Consider the following 18,400-nt stretch of genomic DNA (forward strand, 5'->3'; position numbering starts at 1 on the left):
GCCGACATAAGATCCTCCACTGAATAAAGAACAACCCACCACCAATAATTAAATCAATAATTCTTTTGCCCGTTAAGAGTTGAGACTCTGTTCAACACCTTTTCTTGTCTTGTTCTAATGGCAAATGACGTAATTTCCACCCAAAATTAAAAAGAAAACGATACCAGCTAACAGCCAGCCCAACCCTCAAAGCCCCATGCCATGTGCTGTCTCCTCACGCCTCCACGTCCCAATCATCCACGTCAGCTAACCTTCATCCTCCTGATACGGCCCGCTACGTCGCCGATCCAGCCTATCCCACAACGCCTATTCCGTGAACAGCGAAACACCGGATCCAAATTTCTCACCCCCCGCCCGCTCGACACGTGGCGGAACGTGATTGCTCCGAAAGCCAGCTAAGCTCCAGAACCCAAGAACCTGAATAAAAATTAACCAAAAACCGAAAGGGAGATTTCAAAAAATAGAAAAAATCCAACTCCCAACGGTCAAACGCAACTCTCTCTCTCTCTCTCTGGTTCTTCTGTATATACGTCACCTTCTCTCGCCTTCGATCACCGATCTCTCCCGGCGAACGATCGTCCGAAATGGCCGAGGAGTTCTCCAAAGCCGTCGACGACGGTCTCCGGCTCTCGAAACGACTATACTTAGGGAAGGATCGAGCCGTGGCGCCGCCGAGGCCGCCGCCGGTCATGGACAAGTCGGCGTCGTCGGCGGCGGCGGGGTGCGCCTACATCCCGACGTCTCCGATGGTGTACGCCGTGATATCGGACCCGAGGATCGTCGACAACCCGGACATCCCGAGCTACCAGCCGCACGTGCACGGCAGGTGCGACCCGCCGGCGCTCATTCCGCTTCCGATGAACAGGGTTGAGCTGGAGGTCGATTGCTTCATGGACACCGCCTTTATTCGGGTCACCGGGTCGTGGAGGGTCCATTGCGTCAAGAGCTCCAGGAGCTGTGGCTGCCGGATTGCCATCCCTATGGGCGAACAGGTCCTTCAATAATTTCACAATTTTTTTTTTCTTTTTTTTTTTTTTTGGCATTGAATGTCTTGTTAAGCAATATACATTTTGGCTAACAGGGTTCAATTCTAGGTGTTGAGGTCGACATTTCTGGTAAATCATTCTATACTCAGTTAAGTCAATTGAAAGATGACACGGATATGAGCAAGGTTCCCCAAGGAGAAGGAGGCTTTCTCAATGTTAAACCTCATATATTCACATTGACAACTCCGCCGGTAATGATTTTGTAGAGATTAGACCTAGTTTTTTTCTTTCTTTTCGTAAATTAATTCATGGTTTTCCTAAAATGCACTGTTTTTGTTTGTCAAGGTTGATGGGGGAGTCAATCTCACAATTAAAATGCGTTGGTCTCAGAAGTTATTGTATCGAAATGGAGAGTTCTCTTTAGATATACCGTTCACATTTCCGGAGTTTGTCATTCCTCCCGGAAAGAAGTACCTGAAAAAGGAAAAGATTGAATTGAATGTGAACTCTGGTCTGGGAACTGAAATTTTATTCAAGGGAACTAGTCATCTTTTGAAGGTGCTATTTTGATCTTGGCTCACAGTTCCTTGTTTCTTTATATTTTAGTAACCGAGGTGGTAACTTTTTTCTGGATTTATTTGACTTTACAGGAAGGACAGAGCCAAGAAGGAAAATTGGGGTTTAAATACGAGGGAAATGTTGTCAACTGGTCAAGCACCGACTTCCACTTCTCATATGCGGTAAGGCTCATATGCAATCGTCTTTCTGACTCTGTATGGATTATCATGGATAAAGTTATATGTATGGCCTTTGACGGCAAAACAGCATGTGGTTCTCCACTAACGCAGGGCATATAAGAAACCTTTTAGCTTCAGGAGTGCCAATTCAACTAGTTAGTTCTTCTAACATGTTCGTGCATTTCTAGGTCTCTTCAAGCCAAATACATGGCACTGTTATCACGCAGTCACCTTCCAAGGATGATGTTGATCAAAGAGAGATTTTCTCTGCCTATCTTCTTCCTGGAAACCAGCAAAGTGGAAAGGTTGGTGTTATGTTAAATGGAACTTCTCAGGTTTTTCAAATTATTTGTTATTCAGTTTAGTTGTTCAAAGTTGTATCTGTGATCACTCTGATTTGGTCTTGCAGGGTTTCAGAAGGAATGTAGTGGTTGTTGTTGATATAAGTGGAAGTATGCAGGGAAAGCCACTTGAAGATACTCAGAATGCACTATCTGAAGCCCTCTCTAAACTTGATCCAGAAGATTCATTCTGCATTATAGCTTTTAATGGACAGACTTATGTTTCATCTACATCATTGAAATCGGCTACCAAGGAGGCAGTCGAATCGGCCATTGAGTGGATTGGCATCAACTTTATTGCTGGTGGTGATACAAATATTATGCGTCCCCTTAACATGGTATGCTCATCCTATGTATTGTCCCCTGCTTCTTCGCACCCTACAATTCTGCAATTGAAATTTTACTAATTATGGTTTCATCTTAATTATTTTCATGCATTTCTAACATGTCATGTATTGTGTCACATTACATCAAATAAACATGCTAATTCGTCGAGTTTCCCTTCTTGAGGGGCTAACTACTTTTCTCATTTTATATATTCTGCATTGGTGGTAAGCTATCTAAACAACAATTGGGATTGAATCATTTTCTTTTGTTGCGTTGTCGTTTCAGGCAATAGAGATGCTATCCAACTCTAGGGGTTCACTTCCTATCATATTTCTGGTTACTGATGGGGCAGTTGAAGATGAGAGACAAATATGCGATGAAATAAAAAAGCGTCTTGCAAGTGAGGATGCGATATCCCCTCGTATATACACTTTTGGAATAGGTAATGGTATTTTGTGCTATTACAGCTCGTGCTAGTTGCAGATTATATATCCCTTAAGAATGCTTTCAATCGATCAAGATTATAGCAACTTTGTTGCTCATCTCTTATCCAGAGACATTTCACATTTGCTTTAAGTACACTTCCAGATAAGATCATAATGTTTATGATCCATCTTCTGGTTAACATTTATCTATATATTTTCCAGGTTCGTTCTGCAACCATTATTTCCTGCGGATGCTATCAACAATTGGAAGGGGCCAATATGATGCTGCCTATGATATAGGTCAGTTAACTATATTTTTTCAGAAACAAATATTTACCTTTAAGACTACATTTTGTACTTCAGGTGATACGAAATTTTGGATTGAGATCTTGTGTGAGCTTACCCTGTTTTATCAAATCTAAAGCTATCATAACCTTAGACTCCTAGAAACTTGAGCTTCAGATCATATGATCTCACTTACCTCCACAGAATGTTGTCATGTGTGAGCCACATTTACAAAATATTTAATTTGAAAAAAATAAAACATATATTACTCGATAAACATTAGTAAATTGATTCCGTCGCTGCATCAATCCTTCTCATAAACATTAGTATATGGAATAAATCTAGTTGCTGTTTATTTATGTACTTAAATCTTTTCTCATGTTCAGATTTGGTTCAGCCTCGAATACAGAACTTATTTGCGACAGCTTCATCTGTGATTCTTACAAATATAACCCTTGAGACATTGGACGATCTTGATGATGTTGAGGTAAGCTCATCCTATGTGTTGTTTGGACTTTATGTTGAACTAATATGATACTTTAAGCATTCTTTAAATGTTAAACACTTGTGTTATACTATTAATTAAGTCGTCCCAGACTCCCAACTTTATGTCTTTGCTTATTAAATTACTTCTTGGCCCTCTCTCCATGTATATTAATGACTTTTAGTACCCATATCAACTCAGGGATAATGTATAATGAATTGTATCTTGTCTCATGTTGAGAAGGTATAGCATGTGCCTGCAATAGTTTGAACACCTGTTTAATGATGTCCTATGTTGCTGTTTGTATCTCTTTGTGATACTTTGCTGTGCCTCTATCTGCAATTGGTCTTTGTATTTATTCAAAAGTAAATTTGAATAATTTCTGATGGACACAATTCAATGGGATTTTTTTACCTACTAGACAAACTCAAACATAGACTGATTGCTTCATTTGGAATTTACATCTAACTTATAATATATGCTTTATATATCATGACGTATATTGTATTTATCCAATAGGTGCTCCCTTGCCATATTCCAGACCTCTCATTTGAGAGTCCATTAAGTGTATCTGGCAGATTCCGAGGCAAGTTACCTGAGACCTTCAAAGTTAAAGGATTCTCAGCTGATATGTCGAATATTGTGATCAATTTGAAAGTACAAGATGCAAAGGACATACCTCTTCACAGGGTAAGGCATTGAATTTTGAGCTTAAACTTAAGTTAAATTGCTGTTCATTAATCTCTTGAGAGTCATTTGGTTGAGTAGATATCCATATTTGTCAACTGAGTGGAGTTGGCTATGCTAGCTCTTGAAACCTTTATGATGGTGTTCGTTAGATTCTTATTCGGTTATACAGTTCTTTTCATGCTTACATGTAGTTGTGGGTGCTTAGCCACACAAAAGATATATACTCATAGATTATGCATGCCCTATATCTTATGTCTTGTTTCTTGACAATTTCTTCCTTTTCTGCAACAGGTATGTGCAAAAGGAGAGATTGAGTTACTGACTGCTCAGGCATGGCACTCAGAGAACAAGCAGCTTGAGGATAAGGTTAGTCATCGGGTGCTCTTACATCCACCCTCCATGATTTAAATCTTTCAAACTTCAGCCTCACAATCCTTACACTTTAGTTCAAAAGTTTCATTTTATCGATGATTTCATTTCCAACATCACCTTTCCAGTTCATAGTACTTACACAATCTTTCAAACTCCAGCCTCATAATCCTTACACTTTAGTTCAAAAGTTGCATTTTATCGATGATTTCATTTCTAACATCACCTTTCCAGTTCATAGTACTTACGAGAGTCTCTGGTGCCATATCCTTTCTCTTGGCAGGTAGCTAAGTTGAGTGTACATACCGGTGCTTTGAGCGAGTATACACGCATGGTCATATTTGAAAAAGAAGTAGCTTTGCAACAGATGGTATGCATATGTTTAACTAAAATACTTGCCATAACTTTATCAAGTCATGTAAAGTCTTTCTCAACTGCTGTGTTTGAATTTTCTAATGGCTTCTCTTTAATAAACATCATATAGGCCTCAAAGAAAAGCCAGAACAAGAAGGAGGATACTGAAACCTTGAAAATGATATTGCCACATAGTTTGTGCGTCGGCTTTGGAAACGTGGCCGCAACTTCGGACAACATTCCTCCAGGAGCCGAAGAACCAAAGCTTCCGGAAGCAGTTGAAATTTTCGCCAAAGCCGCTTCAGGCTGTTGTGGTCGTATGTGCAATCACTGCTGTTGCATGAACTGCATCAGATGTTGTTCCCATATAAACCCTCAGTGTGCAAATCTATTAACCCAGATCTTTACTGGTTTAGCGTGTGTTGGCTGCATCAGTTGCTGTGCAGAGGTTTGTTGCGGTCGACGTGGATCATAAATCTTGTAGAGTATAGTATAGCAAACTTGTGGATTCTCTTCGTATCACATCAAATATGCACAGCTAGGCAGCTAGTACAATATTTTGCTCTTACGCTTAGTCAAGTGATCTACATTGTTCTAATGTTTTGGGCCGTGTTGTAATGTTTTGGGCTCTCTTCGACGGCCCAGGTCAACCCTGTAAATTTTCAGCAGGAATGAAATATATGAATATATTTACACTATAGAGTTGCAAAAACATGACATTAAAATGATTGATGGGTGAGTCAACTTCTACTCGATATGATTACTTTCATGAAGTTGACGAGAGAAAAAAGAAAAAGTCGATTTGGGTATATGCTGATTGACAATCTCTTCTCAACTTATGTTGTTTGCCAACAGTATGTTCCAACACAAGTCGAGAAGACATCAAATTTTCGATGCTTAACAATAATTCACTTTTTCTTTTTTTTTGGTTACAATTCACTTTTTTTATTGATGGGTGAATGAAGTTTTATTCGATATGATTCATTTTCATAAAGTTGATTAGAGAAAAAAAAGAATGATATGATTCATTTTCATAAAGTTGATTAGAGAAAAAAAAAAGAATTTCTATTTGAATTTCAGCATGTTAATTGACGATGTTTTCTGAACTTGTGTTGTTTGCCAACAGTACTATATTTCAACACAAATCGAGAAGACATCATGTTTTGGATGCTCAACAATAATTCACTCTTTTTTATTGTAACTTCTTCAACAGAGTATTTTTGCGAAAATTAAAACATTGATTGTTGTCGCGTACAATTTAGATACGAGTTGCACAATTTTTTCGAGAGGGAAGAGGAGAGTTTAGCAAAAGCCCAGATGCCCCATTTGCCTCGATCACCAGTTGGTTTTTCATGTAACAGTACGTGTCATGGGTTTCACGAAATATGTCGCTGTAACAGTACACTTGTCGGCCTCACAACTCAAGGCATAATATATAGCGCCTACTTACTAGTATGGCCGTTGTTCCTTCCTTTGAACTCATCCGTTTAAGATTTTCTGCACTGCAATTCAGGCCAAACTCTCATCACAGTTCACCGGAGAACAATTTCACGTCCGATAAGGTTGGTTCATTTCACACCCTTTTGTTCGAAGAGAACAAAAATGAATGGAGGAATGTTTCTTCTGTACTTGTTTGATTCAGTTATGATTTAATTTCGTCGTTATTTTCTGGACAAAGTTGGTGATATGATTACTTATGGCGTCATATCTTCTGGTCTAATTGAAATTCACTTTCTTTTACTAGTTTTGTAGACGATTGATTATTTACTGTGTACAGGGTTAATTCAGTTGGCATTTTCACTGTGAGTGAGCGGCAGTGATAATTACTTGCATCTTCGTACTGGGATACGTGAATTGGTAGTACTAAAAGATGTGCAAGTAAGATTAATGGCATCGTCTTCTTCACATACTTCAGTCCATGAAAACATATATGCAGATCTCTACAAACCAGCCGTGATAACTGCAGCTTCCTTTACAGTTGTGGCACTCATTCTCTCCCTTTTTCTCATCCTTCGGCATCTCAGATCATACAACAAGCCTTCAGTCAGTTCTTTTTCCACTCAGAATTGTGTTTATTATGTATAACACACACACACACACGCGCATATATAGACACACACATATGATGCCATGTATCTTTAGCTAGGTGACATTTCAATGATTTGCTGATATTGTTGTGTTGGCTTTTGCTTAATTGAATGTGACACTTAATATATGCAACTTCGAGTTTTGGTTTATTTTTTGTGTCTTATATACTAGCTGTAGTGGACAATGAACAACTTTGTAAGCCGTCATACTTCTGCTTTGGACTAGATTCCTTAACTGATCGATTTGCTTGTAGGAACAAATATGGGTGGTTGCTGTTGTTTTCATGGTACCTGTCTATGCTACTGACTCGGTATGGTTCTCGATCTCTTACTCTGTGAATAGCAAAAAAACAACTTTTACTTCCTGAGTGCTAAGTGCTAACCATGCTTTCTCTATGGTACCTGTCTATGCTACTGAGTCAGTAATTGAATTAATAATTCTCATGCATGTCAAAATTGCTGGGGCATGGTTTTATTGTAGAAGCAAACCTGAAATTATAGGTTTCTTCCTCTAGATCGGATTTGTAACCTTCATTAGCAGATTCATGTTCTGTAGTTAATTTCTTATTTAGTCGGGATTGATTAGTACTGGCTTTTCACTTTGCAAGATGATATCCTTGTTGAATCCGAAGTTGTCTCTAGCATGTGACATTCTAAGAAGCTGTTATGAAGCGTTTGCCTTGTATTCTTTTGGAAGCTACTTGGTTGCTTGTCTGGGTAAGTTACTTGTTTCTGCACTGTTGATGTATTTGTTCTATGTTTCAGATATTAGAGCTTGCATTATTCATGAATGGCTATTACGCAGGAGGTGAGAGAAGAGTAGTAGAATTACTTGAAAATCAATCTGGAAAGCTCCTAAACAAAGCATTGGTAGAAGGGGAAGATGAAAATTGCAGGAAACCACACTGGTCTCTTCGCAACTTCTTCAGGCGACCAACTATTATTGGGAAAAATTTGCTCACTATAGTGAAATTCGGTCTTGTACAATATGTAAGTTTTTTGTTTTCCTTGGTATAAATTTCATCTTGTTTGGGTCTAATATCTATGGGTGGATAGCCCAGATGATTCTGAAGACAGTTTGTGCATTCCTAGCACTCGTGTTGGAAATCTTTGGTGTCTATGGTGATGGGGAATTCAAGTTTCACTACGGGTATGTGTCCAATGCAAATATGTCTTACTATCTACAACACATTGCTATGTGTTATTCATCGAATGGGATTACAGGTATCCATACATCACGATAGTACTGAATTTCAGCCAGATGTGGGCATTGTATTGCCTTGTGCAATTCTATAATGTGACTCATGAAAGACTTCAACCAATAAGGCCGCTTGCAAAGTTCATCAGCTTTAAGGCTATTGTGTTTGCCACTTGGTGGCAAGGTGTAGGTATTGCGCTGTTGTGTTATTTTGGTGTTCTTCCCAACCAGGAAAAACTACAAACAGGGTTGCAGGATTTCTTGATTTGTATAGAAGTATGTTGCTTTCTGAACGAGTTCTCTCTATTAATGTAAAGTGGAAACATTGCCTGAACTTGCTAGGATAAAAGTTGAGGCCATGATGTGCAAAAAGCTTCATTACCATGCAGATTAACTATGTGTGTGGTCTTGGCAGATGGCAATTGCAGCTGTTGCACATGTGTTTGTCTTTTCGGCAGAACCTTACCATTACATTCCATCTTCTTCTGGGTATGAGAAGATCACCACCACTGAAACAACCAGTGAGGAAGCAGTGAAGTTGGAGGAAGGTGACAGTAGTACACAAGCTGTGGTTGAAACAAAAGAAACTCAGGTCGAGGCTCCCGGAACAAGTGTGACTGAGAGTGTTCAGGACATAGTGTTTGAAGGTGGTCATCATGTAAGTTCTTATTTCATCAATAATAAGAATGCATACATTTAATAGTAATAGATCTCTGTATATTCATCTTGCACATTGTATGGCAAGCTGCAGGTTGTCAAGGACGTTGTGTTGACCATAAATCAAGCAATAGGGCCTGTGGAGAAGGGTGTGACGAAGGGTGTGACAAAGATACAAGAAACCTTCCACCAAAGATCAGATGAGCATGACGATAAGTCGAAGGTTTCAGTTGAGGAGAGTATTGAAGTGACTCTTTCCGATGAAGAAACACATTTGGACCGTTAAGAAAAAGTAGTAGCCCTTCTGCTGTATCTGGATTCTGGAAGAACAATGTAGTTATTGCAATCAAAACTTTGATGGAAATGATTCAAGTAAATTGAAACGAATTGCAGGCTATAACTTTTAGTCGGGGCAAAAAGTGATGACTTCTTCCAAGAGTGTGCATGCATTCAGAGTTTTAGACGCATACTGATTCGAAACTCTGCAAACGTAGGAAGCCAGGAACTAGTGTCTTATCAAACTAGTTCTTTTAGGTAGAAAGGCGATCGAACAAGTATAAACTCACTAAATTGTGAAATTCACTATTCAGGTTGCAAGCTACGGTTAGTGTTGTAAAAGCTTTTTTTTTTTTTTTCAAGGGGAACCAAAGGCTTCCTAGGCCCAAGATAAACCCCTTCGGCGCATGTGAAATGCTTCAACTGTGCCTGACCACTTTGACAGCTTCGGGGTTCGAACCTAGGTTGGGGAGCACACCCAACTAGGCAAGAACCACTAGGTCACTTAGGTCACTTGCAGTGGTTCAGTGTTGTAAAAGCTTAAGCTTTGCATAGATAGTTTAAAAATGGATGTTTGACCCATAAGGAAAAAATCCCAAATTTTCTCCAGGTTGATCCACCAAAATCAGGCCACTGGTACTAAACCGCAAGATCATGTCGATCATTACCTCTACTCACCCCCAAATGCAGCTTCTCTCTTACATAAAGTTGTAAAAAACTCAAAACTCTCTCTCTCTCTCTCTCCCTCCTCCCTCCTCCCTCCTCTGTCGCTGTTCTCCAGAAGGCACGTACATCAGATGCTGTCTCATACCAAAATCATAAATAAATGGCACAAGCTGCCAAACAAAAGACAGGTGACGCTCACTGTTAACACATACGCTCACTTATTGAGCCTAACAACAAAGAAACAAAATCCTCACTACTGACCTCCCTTTGAACAGTAACCTAGTCGCCTAGAGACCTCAATTGGTGTACAACTAGAGAAACTAAGATGAAAGTAGTAGAAGACCATACTTCTAGTATTAGGCAAGAAGACCAGGAAAGTTAAACTTTCCTTTGCCCTTGTCTCTAGGGCTAGAAATAGTACCAATAGCTGCAAGATCTTCATGAAGAGGTTTGACGCCATCATACTCTTCAAAGAAAACAAGGGCTCGATCAAAACACCAACCCCCACCTCAGAGTACCTTATTGCGATCACACACTGATTCAAAGGAGAACAAGAATAAATCTCCAACCCTTTCCTGAACCCTAAATTCTGCCTTAGGATCAACCAGCTTGCGGGTCAGAGGTTTTCCAATCAGAAAAGGTTAGGAGGACCTACGAACGAGGCCACCACCAATCTTTCCTAGGTCAAGAGCGCTGCCTCCTTCAGCGGGGGCAAGGGAAGCAGCGAAGCTTGCTGTGACAGCATCAATGGAAGCAATTGAATGGAGAGAAGTTGAGAAGAGAGCGATGGCAGAAAACTAGGGAAGGAGGCTAGGGTACTGTTGAAGACTAGGTTGAGAGGAAAAATCTCCTAGGGTTTTTTTTGTATTGTTAACCTTATGCCCCAAGACAATATAAATACATTCTCATACATTTTATGTTGTACCAATGACTAAAATATCGAAAGTCATAGAAATATCGATAGTTCGAAAAAAGGATATTTCGATGGAAATATCAAAGGTCAGAGTGTTGTGCATTCCTTTTTAACGTTCGACTATTCCTTTGGATAATAGGAAATTAAGAATCTGCGTGGAAGTTAAAGAAGGGAAAGTAACGCATTACGCATCCTTAAGCAATTAGGAAAGTATCCTCTCCTTCTAGGAGTAGGAAAGTGTGCGCGGCTAGCATATATATGGTGTAAAATGGGAACCATAATGAGTGTAATCCTCTGCTTTCTCGGCTTCGCTACCGATCCGGTTCCCCACCTGAGGAGACCATCAGTATCACCTCGTGTCATTGGCGAGGTGCTGCGGAGTTTCCAAGGCATGCACTCCCCATCTTCGATCTTGCCCCTGCAAGTGAAGCTGTTGTTAATATATTTGAATCATGGTGGAGTCCTCTACTCAGTGGGAATGGCCAGTGTGTAACGTTAGTCAGTGAAAGAGAACCTGTTGAGTCCTGGTATGTTTTGGATATTATGAAAAGATGTTTGGTCTTTATGCCTACCAAGTTTAAGCTTACTATCCTCATTCCTCAAGTACTTCAAGGCCATCTTGGAACTGGAGGTGCACAGAAACCCAATTACGAGACGCATCGAATGGTGTTTGGAAAGAGTTTGTCTCCACCCATCAACGGCCTTCCTCCTCAGTTGTTGCTCCATCTGTTAAGCTTGATATCGGTTTCCATCACCAAAAGAGTGGCGTTTGAGCATGAGGGGTACACTGGAGAGCTTGGCAGACATGCACAAGTTGCCTGAGGCTTACAAGAAAGAGGCTACACTTCTTCTAGGAATGCTTCTTGATGAGGAGAAATTTGGGTTGGTGATGTTAATGTTAGGGCTGTCCTGACTCGAGAAGAACTTGTGGGACTGCTTGCAGATTATAGGGACCTTAAGTCCAAACCAAGGTCACAACTTTCTCATCGAAAAACATAAAGGGTTAAAGATTGGGCAAGTCCCAGGAAGGCCACCATATGATTGTGCAGCGCACATAATGGCTGAGGCGGCTACAATTGCAGCAATATCAGGCACAGCGCAGATGACAAAGAAGATTCAACTCTAAGAAAGCCACTTTTCGATCAAGTTTAATTAGATAGCTGCTCATGAGAATGAAATGCTTATACTGAGTGATGTCTTGTATGTAATATGTGCATAGCTTTTTAATATGTACAGTTAGTTCATATCAATCACTTGACAGAAAACAAGTTCTTAATTGATGTTCTTACAGTCTTGTATGTAATTTTGTACAAAAGGTCCAATACTAAAAATTATAGACATTTGATCAACAGGTAGATGAGCCAAAAATGCTCATACCATACCTAGCTTACCAGACATTGAGATTTAGGACGAGATTATGTGTAATTACCGGATGGAACAAAACTAATAGAGTTTGAGTAATGACAGTTATTCAAACAAGCAACAACACAAATAAAACAACACAAGAATTGCTGACGCAGTGTAAACCTCTCCACTGAGGAAACTTCACTGCGTGACTTTTAATGTAGCCAACACGAGAATCAAATCCAATATGAATCAAATCGTTACAGATCACAAGTAGTGGTATTCAACACAACCACATTGACTAGCAACAATGCTAACTTGCTCACAACTGTAAAAGACCTATTCTAAACAACTATGAAGCAATCTGTATAGATGAAGAAATCTGGACACGCCTTCAGATTCAATCTTGCCTTGAAGCCTCACTGATCTCAATCACATATGCAAGTGATGAATGCAGTGAACAAGCAGTATGATCAATCAATCAAACAAACAATGAGAGTTTTGTAAAACAGTTAGTGCAGACTATGCAGCACAATTAAAATTCTCAATCAGAAAACTCTACTTCTCATAATGCAGTTTCAAAACCTTTTATAGAAGATAAAGACTCCCCCTCAATCCAATCACATTAAACACCGATTGAGATAAACATGGAAAGGTTTTTCAAAACAATATGCAATCACAATCTTTTATCTGATATGTATTCAAAACAATTCTAAATGCAGATAAGATTTCCTAAACTCCTTTCCTTAAACACTATTTGAATTGGAGAGTTTAGACCCACAATATATGCATCAATCACATGCAAATTGATATGATATGCAAATTAAAAGCTCTCTAAACCTAGACCATATTTTCAGAATTATATGGAGAAAGAATCGTGTACAATCAATGCGTCTAACCCTAATTGATTCCTATTAGGAAAAATCTTTTTAACAAAAGATTGCCAATTAAAATAAACATACCAAAATCAATTAGGTCTTCAATGGGACGATTTTAACTGGCGAAAAAAATCTTTGCATAATAAAATTTAAGAATAGAAAGATATTTTCCAAAAACAAACTTCCTAAAACCTAGGACTGACTCAAGGATTGCAACACAGATTGCAATCCCAATGCATATGCTGACTCATGAGATGCATTTACTTGTAACGTATTTGAGATCAGTATTAGGCCCTTTTCCAACTTCTTCAGTGATGAATTGTCATGATATACTTCACTAGCTTTGTATGGGAATGCCAACAAATAACATGTACAAAATCTTGTACTTACATTATGTATCATATTTAGAAAGCATGCAATAAAGAGAGAGTGATTTAGAGACATCAAGAACTTCCAACTATCTTGGAATTCTACCTATGATATAATAGAAAATTACATACAAGTAACAGACCAAATTTACAAAAACAGAAACCCCATCTTGTATTACATTTATACAATTAAGGACACAAAGCCCAAGCCCAAGGGGAATAGAGTAGACTTAACCTCTGAAATTTCATGTGTAATTACGAATTAATACAATTTTTCATTAAAATTACTGCACTGCCATTATCAGACCTCTCATCTCTCATCTCTCATCAGATTTTCTTCGATTTCTAATGGAAGACATGAATATCAAGAAGCAAGTTGGGAGCTACGAGTTCGACTCGGAGACTCGGTCGAAGTTAAGCGACTTAGAGAAGACCTACTGGACTTCCTCGACGATTCCGATCCCGTTCCGGCAACAGACTCATTCATGAAAGGCTTCGAGGAATAGATCTCCAATTCTTGTTCAACGTCGCCTCCTCCAACTCCGGACACTGCCACAGCTTCGGTGCCGGTGGTTGATCTCACGTCAGATTTCGGCGAGTCCAACTCGAAGCTCTGGAAAATGCAAAACCCGCCGGAGCTGCTATACGCTTTCCGGCGTTCGTACTCCGTCCACGGTGCACGATCAGAACAACCACAAGCGTGACGGCGACGGTGTGAAGAACCGAACGCGACAAGTTTCCAGGCCGGAGGTGGTCGGAGAGAAGAATTCCTGTCGGATCTTGATTTGGGTCGCGGGTCGTCGATCGGGGTCGAAGAAGCTTGAAGCTTCTGGTAAAATCTGGTGTGCTCGGTCCTATTCCAGCCACTATATTCTTGATCTCAACGGTTGATATCAAGTGATGGAGATAACACACGGACCAGATCGGGCCAATATTTTTTTTTATTTTCTAAAATAATTTCTTTAATACTAAAACTGCTAAAATTCATAAAAATTAGTTTGGGTATCCGAAAAATTCTCCGAAAATTCCTACAAACTCGTCTTGTCGCGAACTTTATTATCAAACTCTTAAATTAAGATTAGTAAGAGTGCAATAGCAGAACTAGACGAGTATGAGTGCAGTAGCAGGATTAGATGATGAAGAGTGTAGTAGCAGGATTAGACGATGACGAGTGCAGTAGCAGAACACGAGTACAAGTGTAGTAGCAGAATTGGACGAGTATGAGTGCAGTAGCAGGATTTGACGAATGCAGTAGCAGGAATAGGTGATGACGAGTGCAGTAGCAGAACACAAGTACAAGTGTAGTAGCAGAACTGAACGAGTATGAGTGCAGTAGCAGGATTGTACGAGTGCAGTAGCAGAACACGAGTACAAGTGTAGTAGCAAAACTGAATGAGTATGAGTGCAGTGAGTGTAGTAGCAGGATTAGATGATGACGAGTGCAGTAGCAGAACACAAGTACAAGTGTAGTAGCAAAACTGGACGAGTATGAGTGCAGTAGCAGGATTAGGGGATGAAGAGTGCAGTAGCAGAATTAGGCGATGACGAGTGCAGTAGCAGAACACGAGTAGCAGAACTGGACGAGTATGAGTGCAGTAGTAGGATTAGGCGATGACGAGTGCAGTAGCAGAAAACGAGTAGCAGAACTGGACGAGTATGAGTGCAGTAGCAGGATTAGATGATGAGATGAGAGTAGTAGGAGAGTAAGGTTTTGTGAAGTAACAGAAAGAGATTATTCTCAAGGAAAAAAAAAAGTAACATAAACGGATTATACTCAGAAGAAAAAAAAAAAAAAAAAAAGTAACATAAAAGGATTATTATAAAAAAAAAAAAAGTAACATAAAGAATTATTCTCAGAAAAAAAAAAGTAACATAAGGGGATTAGAAGTCAAAAGAAATAGTTAATGGTAAAAAAGTAAATTAATTCATGACATGTGACAAGTGGAGAGCACATTGTCCTTATTTGTAAGATTTGATCCTTATAAAGAGCTTAGAAGTTAAAAGAAGTAGTTAAGGGTAAAAAAGTAAATTAACTCATGACATGTGGCAAGTGGAGAGCACATTGTCCTTATTTGTAAGATTTAGTCCTTATATGTTTAATTCAATCTTTAGAGGATGTATTTGTTAAGTCATCTTTTGTCAATAACTTATATGTAATTTGTTAATGATATAATATCTGAAGGAAGTGACAAATGTTCTCTTACTATCAGTGGTATGCTCCTTTAGCTTTAGGTCCTCGATTCAAAAAATATGTAACCCTTTAATATTATCTTGGAGCAGGGGAAGGGGTTTAGATTGACTAAATTAAGCTACCTGGAAGCTAGAAGGCTAGAAGCAGTAAAAGGAGTACTCACATGGTTTGTCTGTGTCGGTTAAGGAGCATGGAAAGGTTAATTAGTCCGACCTCTTTGAGACAGGTGTTGGTCGAATACGGTCCGATGAGCACTCATCACTGTGTCAAAGGTTGACACTTGTCAAATCAAATCCTAAACCCAACTTGGTGCTGCATGATCTTGTCAAAAGTTGATCAAGTTGGACCAGATCGAGCAAAGCAAGGGCCTAACAAGTTGAGCAAGGCATAGCAAATTAAGGTTTTGGGTTTAGCATGGACACCTAGCCTTCACGTGTGGCTTGGTGATCTTGAAACCCTCATGAACAGCATGTTGGCCCAGCCATACCTCTATCATGTGAGGTTACTGAGGATTTTATTGGATTTATGTCAACAAGAATATAGAACTTGATTTACGTGACTGCTTGATCTTGTTATATAACAAAATCAGACCAGTTGTAATTCGTTTATGGAAGAAATATACTTGCTTTTTGTGCAGAAATCACTATAAGGATTTCTCGATATTTGGGGTGGATTTTACTTGCATTACAATGATGATCCTCAACAGAAAAAATCAGGATCTTCATGGTTAACCAGGTGGAGATGAACTGAACTAGCCAAAGGTTTTAACGTTTGACAGTGGTGTAGAACAGTAACAAATTTTGCACCACATTAATCTTAGCAATGAGTTGGGATTTGGGAAGAGATAAGAAATGAAAAGATTGTAATTGGAAATAAGGCGGTAGTCATTTGTGTCTGGGAACTTGAACCAGTAGCTAGAAACTACAGCTTGGCTATGGAAATTCTCAGATCACAACTCTATAAAAGCCTTTTTGAAGTTCAGCTCTCAGTGGCTTATGGGATCTGTGTACTACATCTGATTTCTGTAAGGCCACTTTAGCTAAAAATCCTTTTGCCACAAAGGCTGTGTAGCTTAAACCAATTCAGCATAATAGTTTCCAACAGAACTTCAACATATGAAGGTATGACTTGTTTAGTTAGGGTGACATTTTGTGTGAAATAGTTTAGAAAGTTTATTGACCTTGTTTGACTGCAGATATTCAACTGGATGCAAAGCAAGCTTACTGGGAAACCCCAGATTAAGAAACCAAACTTGAAACTGTTTGATGGTAATGGATTTTTTTTTTCTTTTCAATATTCTTATGTTCTTTGATTTGTCCTAGTTGAAATCTAATTTGTTAATGTTCTTATATGGATGATCACAAAGTGCAAAAACCTCCCAAAGAAGATCAACCAATTAGTGAATGGCCTCATGGACTGTTGACAATTGGAACATTAGGAAGTAATCATGAATCAAAAGAAGATCTACATGCATGGGCTAATCCACCACCCTCCCCTAGAGATCCTCTACATGATTTTACACCAGCGGAAGCAACACACATTCAGAATGAGTTGAACTCATTCTTCAATGAACATGTTGATCAATCAAGTTATTCAGCTGCAGAACTGGGCAAGTTTCTTAACAGGCAATCAAGCTTGAAGTTAACTGAAAGAACTAATAGCAATGCTGCTGATTCTGATGAGCTTAAGGAGCATTTTAATAGTCAATTCCAGCGTAGTGCAAGTGTGGTGCTTAGTCGAGGGAAAGATGTCAATTGCTTGGAGAACACAAACACTGCCATTGGAAAGAAGTCAATATTGTCTTTTCTTCTGAAAAAAATGTTTGTTTGCAGTAGTGGGTTTGCACCACCAGTTGCTGCTCCTGCTCTAAGAGATCCAATCCCTGAATCAAGAATGGAGAAGGTACATCCATATATACATACATATTGATGATCTAGCACATGTATTTTCAAACAGTAATATGCAGACTCCATTATGATTAAAATCAATATAATGCATGTGCACTTAGTTTCAGATCCATGAATTGTTTCTTGGGATCAAGATGAAGAAGCTCATACACATCTGCTTCTTTTGCTTGCTTGTCATTCTCTTTGTCTATTTGAGGCAATTTGTCGGACATATCTATATCTTAACCTCTTTGTACTTTTCTCACTCTTCAAGGACCTCTTGATCAGGTCTAAGCTTGTTTTATACATGTTGACACATGCCTAGCTAGATACTCTTAAAGAATATAAGAACAACACATGAGGCTAGTGTATAGTACTTTAACAGGGCAGATATTCGAGTGAAGGCAATTGTCTAGGCACCCCTTAGAAGCCAGTTCTGTGTTTGTACATGCACATCAAATCCATAGTTCTATTACCATACCAGTTTCGTTTGAGTCCATTTTTAATTTTCCCAACAGTTATTGAGGGCTATACTTCACAAGAAGATCTATCCCCAGCAAAGTTCAAATTCAACAGTTTCCAAGAAAAAGTACTTGGAGAACAGACACATCACCAAGTCTGTCACTGCCAGTGAGGAGCAACTAGATCCTAAACGAGACGATTCAGACTCGAATGACGATGGAAGTAAATGGGACAAGACTGATTCTGAATGTAAGCACTTAAATATGCTCTTGATTAAGTTGGTATTTATGCAAGACATGCTTTCATGGCATTTATAGCATTTTGATAATTTGATTCATGTTCACCCCATTTCTCTGATTGCAGACATCGTTTTAGAGATATAGACTACATGATCTGTGGATCATATATGTGCATCCAACATGTATCACATCCTTAATTTTCAACAATAATGCAAGGGCAAATGTTATCGATCGTTT

At 39.1% G+C, this 18,400-nt stretch overlaps 3 protein-coding genes across 3 annotated transcripts; all 3 read left to right on the forward strand.

The window, feature by feature from the left end:
- Nucleotides 1-452: 452 nt before the first annotated feature.
- LOC133714275 (uncharacterized) lies at nt 453-5,696 on the forward strand. Its single transcript, XM_062140361.1, has 13 exons — nt 453-992; nt 1,082-1,237; nt 1,332-1,544; nt 1,637-1,726; nt 1,912-2,028; nt 2,133-2,402; nt 2,677-2,833; nt 3,039-3,116; nt 3,488-3,588; nt 4,105-4,275; nt 4,567-4,641; nt 4,928-5,014; nt 5,129-5,696. Exons 1-13 carry the CDS (start codon nt 585-587, stop codon nt 5,471-5,473), a joined length of 2,268 nt encoding a protein of 755 aa, XP_061996345.1. The 5' UTR covers nt 453-584; the 3' UTR covers nt 5,474-5,696.
- Nucleotides 5,697-6,476: 780 nt separating this feature from the next.
- Nucleotides 6,477-9,517, forward strand: LOC133727338 (protein LAZ1 homolog 2). The gene is made up of 9 exons (XM_062154927.1): nt 6,477-6,560; nt 6,776-7,041; nt 7,340-7,396; nt 7,694-7,802; nt 7,891-8,075; nt 8,147-8,235; nt 8,310-8,559; nt 8,699-8,941; nt 9,035-9,517. Exons 2-9 carry the CDS (start codon nt 6,886-6,888, stop codon nt 9,224-9,226), a joined length of 1,281 nt encoding a protein of 426 aa, XP_062010911.1. The 5' UTR covers nt 6,477-6,560; nt 6,776-6,885; the 3' UTR covers nt 9,227-9,517.
- A 6,993-nt stretch (nt 9,518-16,510) lies between these two features.
- Nucleotides 16,511-18,307, forward strand: LOC133736660 (protein DEEPER ROOTING 1-like). The gene is made up of 5 exons (XM_062164273.1): nt 16,511-16,600; nt 16,772-16,840; nt 16,930-17,478; nt 17,981-18,173; nt 18,288-18,307. Exons 1-5 carry the CDS (start codon nt 16,511-16,513, stop codon nt 18,305-18,307), a joined length of 921 nt encoding a protein of 306 aa, XP_062020257.1.
- Nucleotides 18,308-18,400: the final 93 nt, after the last annotated feature.

This window comes from Rosa rugosa, chromosome 1 (assembly GCF_958449725.1).
Source record: "Rosa rugosa chromosome 1, drRosRugo1.1, whole genome shotgun sequence".
Classification (NCBI taxonomy): Eukaryota; Viridiplantae; Streptophyta; class Magnoliopsida; order Rosales; family Rosaceae; genus Rosa; species Rosa rugosa.

Bases quoted from the DNA above. Each gene is read 5' to 3' on its own strand.
- LOC133714275 (XM_062140361.1), top strand. From the start codon at position 585: ATGGCCGAGGAGTTCTCCAAAGCCGTCGACGACGGTCTCCGGCTCTCG. The intron at 1,238-1,331 runs GTAATGATTTTG...TTGTTTGTCAAG, and splicing joins TCACATTGACAACTCCGCCG to GTTGATGGGGGAGTCAATCT. The intron at 4,642-4,927 runs GTTAGTCATCGG...TTCTCTTGGCAG, and splicing joins ACAAGCAGCTTGAGGATAAG to GTAGCTAAGTTGAGTGTACA.
- LOC133736660 (XM_062164273.1), top strand. From the start codon at position 16,511: ATGGAAATTCTCAGATCACAACTCTATAAAAGCCTTTTTGAAGTTCAG. The intron at 16,601-16,771 runs GTAAGGCCACTT...GTTTGACTGCAG, and splicing joins GTGTACTACATCTGATTTCT to ATATTCAACTGGATGCAAAG. The intron at 17,479-17,980 runs GTACATCCATAT...TTTTCCCAACAG, and splicing joins CTGAATCAAGAATGGAGAAG to TTATTGAGGGCTATACTTCA.
- LOC133727338 (XM_062154927.1), top strand. From the start codon at position 6,886: ATGGCATCGTCTTCTTCACATACTTCAGTCCATGAAAACATATATGCA. The intron at 7,042-7,339 runs GTCAGTTCTTTT...ATTTGCTTGTAG, and splicing joins GATCATACAACAAGCCTTCA to GAACAAATATGGGTGGTTGC. The intron at 8,942-9,034 runs GTAAGTTCTTAT...GGCAAGCTGCAG, and splicing joins TGTTTGAAGGTGGTCATCAT to GTTGTCAAGGACGTTGTGTT.